General features: G+C 44.6%; 1 protein-coding gene and 2 non-coding genes across 3 annotated transcripts; all 3 read right to left on the bottom strand.

Moving 5' to 3' along the window:
• Positions 1–1,736: 1,736 nt before the first annotated feature.
• On the bottom strand, positions 1,737–16,469 carry ptcd3 (pentatricopeptide repeat domain 3). The gene is made up of 24 exons (NM_001078697.2): positions 16,197–16,469; positions 15,746–15,786; positions 14,349–14,385; positions 13,818–13,863; positions 13,664–13,732; positions 12,675–12,779; positions 12,355–12,478; positions 11,754–11,878; positions 11,541–11,608; positions 10,882–10,969; positions 10,741–10,801; positions 8,942–9,024; positions 8,674–8,818; positions 7,901–7,951; positions 6,226–6,315; positions 5,213–5,241; positions 4,746–4,852; positions 4,099–4,177; positions 3,915–4,005; positions 3,635–3,720; positions 3,285–3,433; positions 2,764–2,805; positions 2,461–2,619; positions 1,737–2,050 (listed from the first exon to the last, which is right to left on the bottom strand). The coding sequence occupies exons 1-24, from the start codon at positions 16,319–16,321 to the stop codon at positions 1,963–1,965; spliced, it is 2,088 nt and encodes a 695-aa protein (NP_001072165.2). The 5' UTR covers positions 16,322–16,469; the 3' UTR covers positions 1,737–1,962.
• Positions 2,922–3,061, bottom strand: LOC116408514. Its single transcript, XR_004221017.1, has one exon. It is a non-coding gene; the product is annotated as a small nucleolar RNA SNORD94 (small nucleolar RNA).
• LOC116408515 lies at positions 8,256–8,396 on the bottom strand. Its single transcript, XR_004221018.1, has one exon. It is a non-coding gene; the product is annotated as a small nucleolar RNA SNORD94 (small nucleolar RNA).
• Positions 16,470–17,216: the final 747 nt, after the last annotated feature.

The raw sequence follows: 17,216 nt of genomic DNA, 5'->3' as shown, positions 1-17,216 counted from the left end.
ACCAAGAAGCAGTTGGCTTCCAAGACTTATATACACATCCCCATAGAGGGACACTGCCAGGAAAGTGCCCTCCCCTACGGGCTTTCTACTGAGCAGGAGCCTGACTCTTCAGAATGAGCATTGTTTGTATACTCTCCCTCTATAACAGTGGTGCCTGAATTTTTTTTTTTTTTTTTAACTCATGACCCACACTCATATGTATCCGCACAAGCATGAAAAAAGTTCTTTGGAGATGCCAAATAAGAATTGTGATTTGGTGGCCCCTTGTGGACTGCTAGGCTGAAGGAGGCTCTTCTTGGAGTAAAACGTCTCCGAGCCAGAAATGTAAAAATGGCGCCTAATGGTTGGGGATCACTGCTCTATAATATCCTAGTTTGCACCAAGAAAAAGCCAAAGGCAATAAACAATGTGCCACTAACCCAGCATGGATGGGTGACAAACTGCAAGAGGACCCGGCGCATTAGGGTTGTTCTTTAGCTTGAAGACACCACAGAAGATTCAAAGGATACACAAGAGCCTAGGAGTACTGGGCTACATGCTAGCCACCCCTATTCCAGAATTGCTTCCTCTGATACTGGAATAGAAACCATTCCAATCTATATCATAGCAATTTAAACCCACAGTATCCCTAAGGGTTGGGCACTCCCCCCAACACAAGCTCATGTGTATTGGAACCAATAGGCTTTACATAGTTGTTTACACAACAGGAAACCCTCCATTTGAAAACCTCCAAGATCATTTTTTTTTTTTTTACTGGAGATGTAGCACAAAGGCAAATCCATGGGGAGCTTACTCTTTTCTGCTTGACTCAATATCACTTCATACCAGTCTGAACTGATTCTAAAGGTGGCCATACACAGGCTGATTCAGGTCCTTTAGACAGATTTAACCATGGATGGGCACCAACGACGGGCCACCCTGACCGACATCTGGGCTGAAATTGGCCAGATCTTGATTGGGAAGGTTTGATTTGTCCTTCGGATCAGGAACTGTATCAGCTTCTTGATACGGTTCCCTGAACCGATGGTGCCTATGCCCCCGTGTTAATTCGATCATTAGGTCCTAGGGCCAAATGATAGAATTAGCCAGATATCTCCCACCCGTAGGTGGGCATATTGGGAGAAGATCCGCTCGCTTGGCAACCTCATCAAACACGAATCTCTTAATGTATGGCCACCTTAACAGTCTCCCTCTTATGGGATCTATGAAATGCACTCTCAATTCTAATCCGATGATTTATGCCTCATGCAGCGGTCTGTCACTTGTTGGTGAATAATCGCTGATGTGGCATCGCTTATAGGGATTGTTTACCTAAAGACTTACTTTGAATGTAGAGATTGATCTTCTGAGATCATTTTTAATTGGTTTCATTCATTATTTTTGATTATTTTTTTGCTCAGCAGCTGTCTAGTTGCTGGCATCCAATTTACCCTAGCAACCAGGCAGTGGTTTGAATGCAAGAGTGGAATATGAATAGGGGAGGGCCCAAGTAGAAAGATAAATAACAAAAAGTAGCAATAACAATAAAACTGTAGCCTCACAGAGCAATAGTTTTCATGCAATTGGCCTATGCTTTATATAAACGAGGCTGATCTTTATCCATCTCTGCAGCAGTGTACTTCAGCTTGCTAAGTTTTCTCCACCCTACTTGTTTTTTGTGCCACAACCCCAACCAGATGCTCTTTGCAGTGAACTCCCAAGACCCATCTCTGCCCAAAAAAAAAATGGCATCTTCAAACCCTGGAAAGATATTACATTTAATACAATTTTTACATAATAATGTTCTGCAGTGGTGTCTGTAACAGAAACATTCCTAGCAATCCGCCTTCTGCAGTTACAGTCTGTTTGTGAGTTCAGACTCTGGACACAGTCAGCGAGACGAGGTCAGTAGCCCAGGATTGGATCCCAGTTGCCCGCAGGAATAAACTGAATGATAATCCTCTTGGAAGCGATTGGCTCATCTCACTCGCGGTCACTGTCGCTGCTCTCGCTGCTGCTACTACTGCTGCTGCTGCTGCTGTGAGATTTCTGCAAGTCTTCCAGGGTCAGCCTGAATGGATAACTTCATTAGAGTCAGAATTTTCTTTCCCAGTGTAAAAGTACATTAAAAGCAGCAGTGAAATCGTCCGACCAGCCACGGCAGAAAAACAAGTTAGTGAGAAAAGGGGAAAAGGCTTGTGATGTTGCTGTGCCAAGAACTGACCAAAGAGACATTGAGTGTCTCAGTCTCTGCTCACTGACAAGACTCTCCTTTTCCCACTAACATCGTTCTCTACTGTGTCCAAGAGGCGGAAATAAACAGCAGGTGGGAACATTGTCTCAAACTCATTCTATCATTAGTGTAAAAACTATAACTAAAACTAATATCCTTAAAACTAGAGATGGATGCCTCTACCAGTATTTTGATCTTTGTTCCTGGAGAACATATTAACAAAACATATAAAAGTAGTGGTTTCTCACCTCTGCTCCTCAGAGACGGTGAATTCCTCCATGACGCGCTGTGCCAGCTTTGCTGTGTTGGGGAGGCAGAACCCAACTGCCAGCTGCACCAGACTAATGGCCAGGTTGGTATTGGCATCCACCTTGGCTCTGCTCAAGAACTCGTCGAGGACCTCGGTGCTGACAAAACAAACATATACAATGAGTCCACAAATAGTCATAGCCCCAGAGTTGTTATACCATTAGCCACACTGATGCCATTGGGAAACAGGATATACCATTGGGTAATGGACATTGGGTTGGACTGGGGGGGCCCTAGCGTACCTGGGCACTCGGTGGCTTTTTTTGAAAAGCTGTAGCATCTTCCTGCAAAGACAATAAATACGGAATCAGCTCGTGGTACTGACAGTGTCATATACCAGAACTTTCAGTTGGGTTGGAGAATGTTCAGAAAGGGAATATGAAGACGTTTTTTGAAAGAAGCGGCTCAGATTAAGGCTCTGTTCTCATATGAACGCCCCCCCGGGTATCCCACCACATGCAGGAACCTCAGGGGGAAGTTCACATTCAGCTCCCATGATCCAGCTGAGGTCCGTACCCCTGTGCCAATCATCACAGTCGTTTAATATTTATTATGCACAGCGATATAGAGCTCAGCATTCTGTGTGTGTGTTGGGTGCTGATGCAGAAGACCCCTCTCCTGCAGAATGGTTAATAATAGCAATGGGCAAAATTCCAGAAGCAAAGGGCTTTGTATTTGGGCTGAATAAATCACCCTCACAACTCACAACTACTGGATTCTTTCCCATTGCTTAATAGTTGCTATACTGCGCACGGATCCTTACCAAGCCTCCACTGTTTTCCCAGCCCTTGCCAGCAGGGCTGATACGTTTCCCAGGGAGCCAGCAGACCACTCCAAGGCTACCCGTACGCGGTCCTTCACTTCATACAAAGACTTTATATCCAGAGCGGTGTCACCAAAGGCTGCCTGAAGCTAAGTGTGGGAGGGAGGAAGGGGAGGAGTTATATCACATGAGCTATTGAGATACGAAGTCCAATTTAAAACTGCAAAATAAAGAAGCATGAAGGCTCAGGGTTAGTGCAAGATAGAGGATACGGGGGCCTGAGCAACACTGCAGGGTCCTCCAGGTAACACTGTCATGGATTCCCAGACAGGAACATGTTCAGGTCTCACCTCTGGTGGCTGTATGTCTCTGGCCATCAAGTTCAACACTTCCTCCACCAATTCAACTTTGTTACTGTGTCCGATCTGTTTTATATCTGATGAAAGAAAGATCACATCATAATCATGTACGGCTCAGGCTCCCGAACTGTAAGAAAGCCACGCCCTTGAGGAGCTCCAAACGACCGATCAGGGTAACATTTGGGAATGGATTCTGACTTTCTCTTCTGGATGCTCACTGTGTGCTCATCATGGCAAATAAACCACAGTGACCAAGAGTGTTTGTACTTACCTTTCCAGATCTGAGGAATCAAGTCCAAGCGATTGTCCATGTCAAGTGCCTGCAGAAGGTCCAGCATGCCTCTGGAGTTTGGGTAATACAGCTAGAAAGGAACATGTTATCATTACTAACAAAAGAGGATTTGAGGCAATTTTATTCAAAATGGTGAGCGGTACTAGTCATAACATGGACCTACCGAGGGGATAAGCTCTCGGTACCACTTCAGGATGATATCGATGCTCTCCATCATGCACAGGAGGTTAAAGAACCTGCCACTGTAAAACAGAATGAGTGTTAGAAGCATCATTGTTGCACTAAGCAGGGAGCGCACCGGGTGAGCAGCAGTACAGTCTGCACCAAGCTCACAAAGCACAATGGGAGATGCTATTAAAGAAGCCAGGAAAGCCCGCTGAATGCCAGAAAAAAATCCCTGTGGGCCTGGTCCTGCTGGCTTCCCTCCCACCAACTTGTCCTGCCTGCAGCGGAAGTGGAAGGCCTGTGCTGGATTGATCAGTGGCCGGGGGGCTGTTAGCCACCAATGGTGGTGGCCCCGAGTACACATAGATATAAACTGTAGCCTTTTAGCAAGTAGCCGCCATACAATGCTAAAAAATCCACTAATGCAATTAGACCACTGGAGCTTCTCAGGAAAAGAACCTGCACCTGGTAGACACTAATCAGTCCTATTTTTACCTAATGGGCTATTAAGCGGAACAGACAAGGGCCAAAATAACTGGCTGACTCTGCACATCTATCTATCTAACTATGGATATTGGTACTTTATAGCTACGGGCATCTTACAGATTATGCACAACCTGGGGACATACAGACAATGCAACTCACTAGTATGTGCTCTGCAGGTAGAAGTCTCCCATTAGCCCTCTGTTATCAGCAGTCTGTTGCAGTGTGTGCAGCCGGTAGGCCAGCTCAATGTCCTTCAGGTCCAAACACTGAATTTAAAAAAAACAAACAAAAGGGTCACTTAATTTTCACTGCTCTGCTCTTTTCTATGCATCTACCAGCCACAACACAGTAATTATACCCTACTCCACAGCGTGCAAGGAAATTATTATGTGTATGCCCAGCAATAAGCCTTCCTGCCCCCTCTCATGCCCCTCGTGCCACCTTACTAAAGTGGATATTGCTCAGTAACAGTATTTCTCACCCTATGGTTATATCAGCACCCACAATCATTCATACAAGGCGTCAATGCTACTCCAGAAAAGCAACCAGCCTGGGCAACCTGTCCGACTCTGTAAGGAACTATGATAACCACATAATGTGACTAATTGTGCCTTATCTCTACTTACCACTCTCATCGCATTTGTGAAAAAATACACTGGAAAGAAAAAAAGAGAAACATAGCATTGGTGACCAGGAATGTACAGTAAGTGCAGGGGTTAAATGCACCAATCAATGGATAGGAAAGATACAGTGGGTATTCCCAAGGATTGCAGGGAGCCATTTCAATTGGGCCCCCTACTGCTGGGGACAAGGTCGGCAGAACACTGGGAAAAAACCTGGGGGGCTCTACGGGCAGTGCCAGCCCAGCTGGCTCCCCCCGCACCCTGGCAGTCCAGAACTATGTACTCCTGTGGGGGGGAGAGCTTGTGAATGAGGTGTGGGGGCCACCAGGCAGCAGCCAACGCTGGCTGGGGATCATAGTTTATTAAAACACATAGTAAGAAAGTTGCCTACATGAGCTACAGACATTGTATTCAGGGCTCTGGAGTCGGAACATATCAGACTCCACAGCTCTAAATCGTATTGGTGGCATTCTGACACAGTCAACTATAAGGCTGAAGACACACAGAGCTACATGTCATGGCTACAAATATAGGCACTGCTGATAATTTACTGATAATTGTCTGTGTTTTAGCAGAGGCAATTCTCAGTACTGTCTATGGCCAGGGCCGGATTTCCAAACTGGCCGCCCCCGGTCGCAACCCCACCCCCCTGGAGTGCGCATGCGCGGAAGGCCACACTTGCATACGGAGCAGTGGGGAGACGTTCCTATTGCTCCGTATGGGAACAAAAAGATTTGGGTGCAGCGGGGCGCCCCCAGATTTGTGCTGCCCTAGGCCCAGGCCTTTGTGGCCTCTCCACAAATCCGGGCCTGTCTATGGGCAGGGACTGATGGGAAAAATGTATAATCTGTACAGTGCTGTCCTACGTATATTAATAATAACGGGGCCAATCAGAAGCCACACTGGGCTTATAGGAATGCAGTTAGTTAGTGTAGTACCAAGAGAGGCACAGGGGTTCCATACAATGGGGAAATATCAGGTCACATTACAGTAGACACAAAAGGGTCAGTATTTACCATCATCCGGGTCCCGCAGGGTAAAGCTTCTGCCTTCGATCTCATCCAGCACCTCAGAAAGGATTTCAGTCTGGCCCCTTGGAGATAAAGCTGAAAAACAACAAAGGCCGGTAGATTGTAGGTGTGTGGCAGATCTGTGCCCATTATTTCCCTTCTCTCCTATACAAACCAGTGCATGTAGATGGTCTCACAGCTGAGGGATACTACACACAGCACCTTGCTCAGGGGCAATAAAAAAAACGAAGACCAACTGTCTCGGGATAGCACTCTCTACATCATACTATAAGGTAACTCATACATGTAATAGCTTTCATGTAGTCTGGCCTGGGCAGGAGCTACTGCCCCTTTCATGGCCCTTGGATAGTTATTAGAATATTTATTATGATTTGTATTTATTACAAGTACATACAGTCACAAGATTGCTTATAATTAAATACAACTTTGGCAATCTATACATGTAATAAACTCAGAAGAGGTGGAGCTATTGCAGTTCTCAAGTCCCCAATAGAACTCGTATTATTCCCTATTTATAGTACAAAGTAGGCGGAGTCAGTTAGTGGCTATTGCTATAGCAGCACATACACAGATGGAACACTGCTTTATATGGATTCCTGCCTCACTTCCCTATTGGCTCATAACTATTATGTGACAAGGAGAGGGGACTGATACCCTGGGTGCAATAGGACCCGTCAGCTTGTGTTGGCCCCACAGATATTCAATATGAATTCAAAACATGGCTGATAATAGCTTTATATACAGGTATATTGTATTGGCCCCAGGGGGACTAGTTCTTATGGCAGCTGAGTAAGGGTTGTTCACCTTAACTTTTACGATGATATAGACAAGAATATTCTAAGACTATTTGCAACTGTTTTGTTTCAGTAATTTGGCTTTTTGATCAGCAGCTCTCCGGTTTGGAATTTCAGCAACTCTCAGGTTGCTAGGGTCTTAGCAACCAGGAAGTGGTTTGAATGAGAGACTGGAATATGAATAGGAGAGGGACTGAACAGCAAGGAACAAAAAGTAACAATAAAACTATAGCCTCACAGAGCAATAGTTTTTCAGCTGCCGGGGTCAGTGACCCCCATTTGATAGCTGGAAAGATGTATATCATGAAAAACTATAAAGACTAATTGCAAAGTTGTTAGGAATAGCACTTTCTATAACATACTTCCCATTTAACCTATGCCCGCCCAAAGCATTTTTCTATAGAAGACAGCTTCTTCAGGGCATGGCTTTCCAGCACCATCATTGTTTTATGTGTATTGAACATTGCCCTCCCACACAAGCCAACACTTCCAGGTCCAAATAAAAACATTTCTATTTTGCCTACATGCGCTGCCTTTTGTTACAGTTCCTTTCATTTGAATCTAACTTTGCTAATGAATCAAAAGGGTTACCCCAATGTACATATGCATGGAAGCAATGTCCTACACAAACAATAAGCTACACCCTCGGGGTCTGCAGCACCGAGAGGAGAGGCTGAATGCCCGGTGCCCCTCTAAGCGAATCAGAACCATCGCAGGAATCCATGTCGGCTGCTTTAGGAGCAAAACATGGCTTCATCAAACTGAGCACAACCCCAGAACACAAGGGGCAGTTGGATAAAACCATGGGTGCTCCTGCATTTCAGCAAATTGTTGCATGGAAAAAAAAAAAAAAAAAAAAAACTTACCTCCTTTGTAAAAGACTCCCAGGAGGTGGTTGTAAGTGGCCAGACTTGGTTCTAAGGATAAATAAAAAGCACCCCTGTTATACATGGCAGTAGCTATTGGGCAATAGCCACTAATAAAGGGAATACAAATATATACAGGAGTAATGTAGTACAGGGGCCACCTTCAGTGACCAATCGTTAGCTTTTACAGTCTATTGCAGGTAAAAAAAAAATAAAAGCTGCCATCACATTGGATAAGAACCTGTAGAAATCAGATTCCCAGCCTGAGGAAAAATGTAACTTAGCTATTGTTTTATGTTGGTATCATAATTAAACATTGATGATATCAAAAGATAAGTTTTTTTTTTCTCAGATTGTTGCTCAGTATGGCGGCTGTATCATGCAGAGAGTCTCCTGGCCACCAACCACACGTCGGATAACCAGACAGACACGGCTCTGCACTCAGCTCCCATTATCCAGCTGAGGTCGGTACCCCTGCGCCAATCATCATTGCAAAGAGAGATTGATGTATGAAGAACCAGTGGGACTTGAACCCTTGCCGCACTGTTTGCAGCACGCCTGCCTATCCACTCAGCCACTGGAACAGCTGCACATTTCAGGTCAGAGCTGTTTACTTATGGTGTACTCATTACTGCCACCAATGGTCCAAAGGGGAATTGCACAATAGCAATACAAACATATATACACTGTAGATACTCACTCACTCACTAACTCAAATATAGCTTATGTTAGGAAATGGGAAATTAATGAACAAGACCCCCTAACCCCCTCACCTATGTTAAGTGCTTTCATTTCATTTATAGTCTGCAGCGCCAACCCTTTGGCCATTGGGCCGCACTTCCGTAAGCTCTTCAGGACAGAGTTGAAGGTCAGCAGGTTTGGCCGGACGTTTTGCTGCACCATGTGCTTCAGCAGCTCCTGGAGGGAAGACACAGAATCAGTCTAAGGAATCCCTCGCACTTCTATTTTTACTGTGGTGTCTGTCCATCTACATTTACCCAACACCCCCCCCCCCCAAACTGTCATTGTAGGGAAACGTACCACAATCAGATCCCACTTCTCATTGTACTTCTCTTTTATATCAGGAGCCGCCAGAATCAGGGCATTGAACGTCTGCACATCCGCTGCGGGGAAAAGAGCAAGAAACAAATGAAATCACTGGAATTAAAGATAATGTTATCATATATCTAGCATGGATGGTTCAGTTGGATTTGCCTCTAGCATCATATTGGAGTGTAGGCGCCATCTCAGTGCAGTGTGCCTGAGTCTGATCTTTCAGAAGGAGCCAGCGCTACACATTAGAACTGCTTTCATCTAACCTATTGTTTCTCCTACTCCCATGTAACTGGAGGAGTCCCAAGCCGGACTTGGATTTCTTACTATTGAGTGCTATTCTGATACCTACTGGGAGCTGCTACCTTGTTCCCTTCCCATTGTTCTGCTGATCGGCTGCTGGGGGGGGGGGGGGGGGGAGCACAAGTCACATAATTGAGGGCACCTGGGAAACTTAGGTTATGTCTAGCCCCATATGAAATTTCAAACTTATGTTAAAATGAAAAACAGATTTCAATGCAGGGTTCTGCTGGAGGAGTGCTATTAACTGATCCATTATTTAAAAAAACATGCTCTCCCCTAACCCTTTAAAGCTGAACAACCCCATTAACAATAGTAATACTACCAGGCCATATTCTTTATATCTTTCAATCTGTATTTGAAATCCTTGCCTGTGACTGGTTAGAATTGCACACTGTTATAATACTTTGGTCCTCCTAATGTTAAACAAAATGATAAGTGTACATTCCTTTTACAGGGGATGTAAAGTCTTTCCATAAAGTTAAGGAATTATGTTTGAATTTCTAAAAACAAATAAGTTTCTGTATATATACACACACACACACACACACACACATTATCTATTTCTTGTGCATTGAAACATAAACGTCTGCTGGCCGTCCTGTTCCCTCAGCACAGCAGGACCCTGTAGCATCAGGGCACACACATCCAGCGGCAATCACACTTCTATCTGATTGGCTCCTACTGCAGACAGAGGACTGTGCACTAGGAGACCAATCAGATTACTTCACAATCAAAGCTGGAGCTGGCTAAAGGTGGCCATACACGGGCTGATTGTAGCTGCCGATATCTGTCCCTTGGACCAATTTGGCAGCTTATTGTCCCGTGTAGGGGCAGGAACGAGGGGAATGCCCGACCCATATCTGACCTGAAATTGGCCAGATATCAATCAGGCAGGTTAAAAGATTTAGTCGGATCGGGGACCGCATTGGCTCGTTGATGCGGTCCCCGAACCGACTGCCCCGTTGCCGCCATTATAATTCGATCGTTTGGCCCTACAAAGCCTACATGTTCCCCGATATCGCCCACCTGTAGGTGGGGATATCGTGTGAAGATCCGCTCGCTTGGCGACCTCGCCAAGCTAGTGGATCTTCACGTGTATGGGCACCTTAAGGCTGCCTATTAGATTGGAGGAGACCGGATCCTTTATCTTTGCAACAGTAAGAAAAAGATAGATAATGAGTGTATATGGTAAACTTACAGTAAGCAAAGGCTTCCTAAGATGTTTCTATTAGAATGCATTGTTATTGTAATGTTGAGTATATAATGGCTCAAGTGCTCCCAGCCCCAACTAATTGATTTCTAGAGAATCAAAGAAGCCCTTGTGCCTGCAATGAAGGCAGTGGCAGCTTTGGCTGCAGAGGAAACAGAGTGACCAATTTCTAGAGGATTGGATTAGGGTCCTCATTTGGGAGCACTGCAGCCATGATCTTCTAAACTGTACATGATAGATACAAACTGGAAATTTGTCGGACCTGTAGACTTACCTGTCAATCTATTGTTCATCAGGTCAGTGTAAATGTTAAAGGCTTTGCTAGAAGATCCATACTGGAAAGTAGAGAGATGGTTAAAGGTTGTGTGTCCAACAGCAGCTGCTGGGTAATTCTCTGCAAGCAACTCTGTGTTACCTTCGCCATGCCCTGGATCAGGGTGCAGAATGAATGAGCGTTCCTCTCAGGCATCAAATTGAATATCCTCTCAGCATTGTTGTTCTCTCTGGGAGGAAGAACAATGAAACACACAAGTCTAACACTCTGCTCAAGTGCAAAGGTACAGACATGACATTAAGGACAGACGTTACAAGCTCTGCGTTCCATACTGCTGAAGATGGCCTAACATGATCCCATTTGGTTGGACGGTTTGGCTGACCATTCTGCCTAACCATCAGGACATGTACGCCAACCTTGGGGGGTCAGTTCTGACAGACCATTCTGTTAAATAGTTGATCTCTCTCTAAATTGAAAATTAGCCACCTTTGAAATCTTATTATGAGATACTGAAGACACCCATTTAGAATACAGGGAAGGAAATTTCACCATCAGCAAAGGAAGGGTTACAGTCTGACAATCGAGAGAAATGGTTATGAATGACGATTGGATGCCTTTTTACCACAAAAGTCAGTATTCCCAAATAGCACTTTAGAGTTATAACACTAAGCAGTTTTGTAAAGGCTTTTGAAAGGGTTATTGTCTCTTTCATCATCACTCAGTATGGAGCCGAGGACTACACACAAACACAAATGGTCATTAGACATGAAAATGGCGCCATCTGAAGTAAAATGTTTTACCTCCAAGAACCAAGAATTTCAGAGGCTTTTCGGTACTGCCTTGGTCTCTTCTTGGGGTCTTCGGTTTCCTACAGCGTAACGGAATGGTTAGTTGTAATAAGTAGGGACAAAAATGGCCCCTGTGACACTAGGACAACACCGTAACACTGAGGGGTTTTTCCTCCTCAAGAATTAGCCAGGTTACATGGGGGAGGGAAAAAGGCAGAGACTCACTTGCTGATCTTGAACTTCTTGCTGCTCTTGTTCTGATGTCTGAATGTCCCGAACAGGCTCTCGGTCCCCATAGAACGAAATGAGATCCAGGAGCTTGTTTGTTGTCTCTAGGGAAGGTGCTGTTCCTTTGGGCGGGCAAAATAAAGAAACATTTTTTTATTCCACTATAAATGGCAACAATTTGCAGGATCAGCAGATTGTAGTTCATGGAAAGCGACTTCAGGCAGCCAGCTCCATGTTATCTGTAAATACCCAAATCCCATCTGTAAATACCCAATCCCATTCCCATAATAACAAATCTATGCACTTTAAAAGATCAACTGAAAGCAGATAGACAAAGGGTGGGCATAGAGGGGTTTTGGAAATATAATACTCATTTGGATAAAAGCTTCCATTTACTAAAATCTAAGAAATGCAAGAAGAGAGAATTAACCCCATTTGGTACAAAAATACTACAGAGAGGTGGCAGTCAGGTGACATTACAGGTAAGTTTTTGCTGGAAGGATTCCTTATTCTAGGAGACACAATACCTACCTGCAATCCCAGTAAATGTGGAACCGGTGTGTGAAATGAAGGAATCAAATATAATATATCAATATACCTCCTTGTAGGAGCTGGTCAAACAGATCCACAGACTCCTTGACCCTCCTCAGCTGAATGCGCTCCTTTAATGCCTCCTCGCTAACACCTTCAACCTGGGGCTGGAGATTCTCAGGCATCAAACACTGAAAAGATAGCATGGGGGTTTTACCAAGGAAAAATGGAGAAACTCAAAAGTAAACAAGCTTTATTTAGATGAAGCAGGGTTTTACATACGAGCTTGTTTATGCAATATACTTTTTATAGAGACCTACATTGTTTGGGGTATGGTTTTCCTTCCTACCTAGTTTAAAGGTACAGAGTGGCTTGTAATTCACTCACCGGAATGTGCGGCTCGGCTACGTCATTCTGAAAGAGGTTGGGGTAAGTGCCGATTATGTACTTGGCTGCATTTCGGCCAGACTCCTTGGATAATGAATATAAACGCTACCCAGGAGGAGAGAAGAAAAAAACGGTTCAGACATAAGAAGCGGCTTCCGTTATAACTATGGGAGCTCAGCTTTACAACCCCTTTACCATATGATTTTAGTAGGAGACATTCATATAATCGGGGGTTACATTTAGCAAATATGTCAGGCATTCAGCATTTATACATGTAAGCAGAAAACTGCACTTTTTGCATTCTACAGATCACAGAATCTATCAGGGCTGTGGAGTCAGTTCATAAAGCCTTCGACTCCAACTCCTCAGTTTATGGTACCGCCAACTCAGACTCCAGGTACCCAAAATTGCTTCCGACTCCACAGCCCTGGAATCTATAGCCCTGGCACTCTCAGTTACACGATGTCAGAGCTTTAGGGCTGTGACAGACGGGGAGATTAGTCGTCCGCGACAAATCTCTTGTCGCGGGCGACTAATCTCCCCGAAATGCCATCCCACCGGCCAGAATGTAAATTGCCGGTGGGATGGCATATGCAGCGATTTGCCAAAATCGCCTTGAGAAGGATACTTCGGCGCCGTGTATGCCATCCCACCGACGATTTACAATCTCGCTGGTGGGATGGCATTTCGGGGACATTAGTTGCCCGCGACTAATCTCCCTGTCTGCCACGGCCCTTAGCTTTTTCATGGTTCCTGTTTATTTAATGTGAAATCCCACTTGGCAGAAATCAGCTGGCATGCAAAGGGTAAAAGGTGGTTTATGGTGCCCCATGTTAAACAGTGACCAATCACACCCATAGCTTAAAGACCCCTGAAACAAAACAATGGGAGCCCCACCACACTTTACTCTTCCCCCAATGTGTTAAAAGACAAAAGCAGAAATACGCAAGATCAAATACCACAATAGATTTTATATAGGAAGTGCTTACAAACTCGGAGGATGTTTTCGGCGCCAGAAAGGGTTCATCTTGAAACATGTAATGCGCAGCTGTAGGGTCCTATAAAAGGAAATACTGATTGATAAAAAGCTAATCCAGACCCACACAGGGTACTTTTAAAGCTGCGGGAAAAAATGTCACTTACATGGCTGACTGTGTAGGCTAGAGCTTGCAGGACAGCGGTTTTGTCCCTAGACACGAAGGATAAAATAATATTGAAGTAGTAAATATCATCCAGAATTGGAAGTGAATCATTTTCAAATGTAAACAGGAACAGGACATTATATTATGGTACCCCTCATGGGCCTCTATAGGTACCAACAACATAGGTAACACCAAACAGGCCAGTACTTTGCTAGGGACCACAACTGCGCCATTTTTCTCCTGCCCTTAGGTGGGCACATAAGCGTATAGCAATTCTTGGAAGATGCAGAGTACTGCCCACCCCTAACCTGTGCAAGGAACCCCTCTGAGCAGAATTAAAATGGCTCACACTCCCCCCATTGTCATTCAGTGAAGTTGCGGTTTCCATGCCAGTTTAAATAAGTGGTAGATGCTGATGGTACAACTTGACTGGAAGTCTGGGCATCTCTACATTAGAAGAATGACCCTAAGGGAAATGTATAGACTTTATGTAACAGAACCGATACAGCCGCACATCAACCATGAAACCCACCAGGATTTTCTTCTTGGAATGTCTATTTCTTCATGACCTTAAAACAAACAATGACACACTGATATTAGTAAGAGCCAATCAAAGGGCTGAAATAAATATGTAACTACACTGAGTATGCCGGGATTATACAACACACATTACAAATACAATACTATAAATATTTCCTGCTGAATTGTATTTAGTAAAAAGTTAGGCAGAAGCTCTGTGGGCCATCATTTACAGCAATTAGATACAGACCAAATGGTATAGGTTTCTATATGTATGTATATCTTTATTTATAAAGAGCTACTTATGTACGCATCGCTGTTCAGTAGAATACATTAATACACACAGGGGGTTATTAAGATAATAATAGATAAATACAAAGTATAACAATAAATACAAATAAATACAAGATACAGTTGCAATAAGTTAAGAGTCAAAGACACAAGAGGATGGAGGTCCCTGCCCCGTAGAGCTTACAATCTATATGGGAGGGGTAACTAACAGACACAAATAGGCAAATATAAGTGCTGTAGGACACAGTGGGTGACATTACAATATAAGTGCCAGTTCCCAGATCAGGTGCTGGGTGAGGGCCCCAATAGGGAGTCTTTACGTTTAGTTTTATAAAGACTGAGGGAGGATTCTCTCCGGAGGAAATCAGGGAGGGCATTCCCAATGTCAGGGGCAGCAAGGCTTAAAGGGTTAAGGCGGGAAACAGCAGTAGTAGTGGGGGGCGCAACCAAACGCTTGCTCTGTGAGGAACGAAGGAGTCGGCCAGGAACATACGGAGACACAAGGGAAGAGATGTAGTGAGGAGAAGAGGAATGAGGAGCTTTGAAGGTTAAGAGAAGGAGTTTGTAAAATATTCTTTGTTTAAAGGAACAGTAACACCAAAAAATGAAAGTGTATAAAATATTATGTACTGTTGCCCTGCACTGGTACAGCTGGGGTGTTTGCCTCAGAAAGCCTACTATAATTTATATAAATAAGCTGCTATGTAGCCATGGGGGCAGCCATTCAAAAGAGAAAAGGCACAGGCACATAGCAGATAACCGATAAAGCCCCATTGTATTCTACAGAGCTTATCTGTTATCTGCTATGTAACCTGTGCCTTTTCTCCTTTTTTCCAGGTTGCATGGCTGCCCCCGGGGCTACACAGCAGCTTATTTATATAAGCTATAGTAATGTTACTCTAGCAAATACACAACTTTACCTGTGCAGGGTAACAGTACATTATATTTTTAAATACTTTAATACACTTTAATTTTTGGCGTTACGGTTCCTTTAATAGGAAGCCATGATAAGGACTTTATAGGCCCTTGGTGAAATCGAGGATGGGCTGATGGGAATTCTCCTATAATGTGATAATAGTAATATAATGAGGAGGTATCAGCAAGGGAAGCCACACTTACTAGCAGCAGCAGCTCGGTGTCTGGCACTTCCACAGAAATACCTGAATGGGAAAGGGGGGGAAAAAAGATGTTTCACCAGTTATACACTAACTCTTTGGTACAACATGTCTAGTACATAGTACAACCCCCCCCTGTTCTGCATCAGTGAATGTCTGAGCTATAAAACCCAGTGAGAGGCTTAGCCTCAAGCCTACACCATGTGAATGGGAAATTTAGTTCCTTCTCAGAATTCCTTCTACCACCAGAAGGGTTTAATCTGCTCACTGAGTAAATCACACGGAACACAGACACTGAGACTTGTAGTTCAGCAGCATCAGTCTCCCAAGGCAGGACATTGTGCTATGTGCAAAGGAGCCATTGGGCGCAGGGCTTGGGAGCCACAAGAACCAGCTGCAGAACTACAACTCTATGAAACCCTCCCCCTGCACCCTGTGCCAACACTCCCTGCTACCTGAGAAGCGTCCCTGTACAGCGCACCGAGCCCAGCCGCACACAGGGCGCCGCCATGACAGCCAGAAGCTTCAGCGCCAGGACCGAACCATTCGCAAACACAGCCGCTATGTGCCTCGGTGCCATAACCGCTTTCCTGCTGCCTTTTAGTTACTTCTGTGTATGGCATGACAGGACAAACGCCATATTACGGTAGTACTAGATGCACAGGGCAATGGGTATTTTTTAAGTGTATAAACATTTCCCCCACTTGATGGAGGCCGAATGGTACGTTCCATTTCCAGTTCCGCGTACTGCCCTTGGGAGGGTAAAGTGGTACCACGTGACAAGGTTGTCTCATTCTTCCCTGTTCAGAGGGGGGGATCCTGGGGTTGGGCCGAACCATTCTGTGCAGCACCAATAAACAAGAATTGTTTCACTGAAACACTCTCCTGTCAGTGAGGCCCACGTCGCAGCACTTTGGGTGCAAGGGAAATAGGCGGCCGAATTTTAAGACAAATTGCAGGAATGATTGTTATGTGTTGATTTATATACATTTGTGTTCTGCTGCTCTCAGGCTTGGAATTTAAACTGCAAACTGGTTACTAAGGTTTAATTATCCTAGCAACCAAGGAGCAGATTTGAGAAGAGAAATAAACAAAAACAAAACAAAACACAGAATCCAGAAATAGACCCTTTTCCATTAAACTTTACCAGGGGGGGGGGAGGAGGGAGGGACGGGTGAAGCAGGAGAATCCAAATCAAACTCCTATGATCCCCTAGCTCATTTTGGGGGTGCAAATAGGTTCTTATACCACATACACTGGTGCCTGAGGTACATTACTATTACACTTACATGATATGAGCAGTTAATGACTTCTCAGCAGAATAACAGCCATTTTATCCCACAACATCACTGCCTGTTCTGGCCCCTCGGCAGGTTAAACTGCGACTCTATGCGCCGCAAGGGGGTGAGGGAGCCAATGTTGCCCCTTTCTGCCCTGTCACCTCAGTGTTAATTGTACTTTCTAACTCAGCGCAG

Source organism: Xenopus tropicalis, chromosome 1 (genome assembly GCF_000004195.4).
Source record: "Xenopus tropicalis strain Nigerian chromosome 1, UCB_Xtro_10.0, whole genome shotgun sequence".
In the NCBI taxonomy this organism is placed as follows: Eukaryota; Metazoa; Chordata; class Amphibia; order Anura; family Pipidae; genus Xenopus; species Xenopus tropicalis.
Note: the sequence above shows the minus strand (reverse complement) of the source record. Positions and strands in the feature narration are given on the sequence as shown.

What these genes read in the sequence shown, in the direction of transcription:
- ptcd3 (NM_001078697.2), bottom strand. Translation starts at nt 16,321, where the DNA reads ATGGCACCGAGGCACATAGCGGCTGTGTTTGCGAATGGTTCGGTCCTG. An exon ending in GAAATTCTTGGTTCTTGGAG is followed by an intron (nt 10,970 to 11,540) that starts GTAAAACATTTT and finishes TCTTCCTCCCAG; the next exon opens with AGAGAACAACAATGCTGAGA. An exon ending in ACCGAGAGCTTATCCCCTCG is followed by an intron (nt 4,006 to 4,098) that starts GTAGGTCCATGT and finishes GTTCCTTTCTAG; the next exon opens with CTGTATTACCCAAACTCCAG.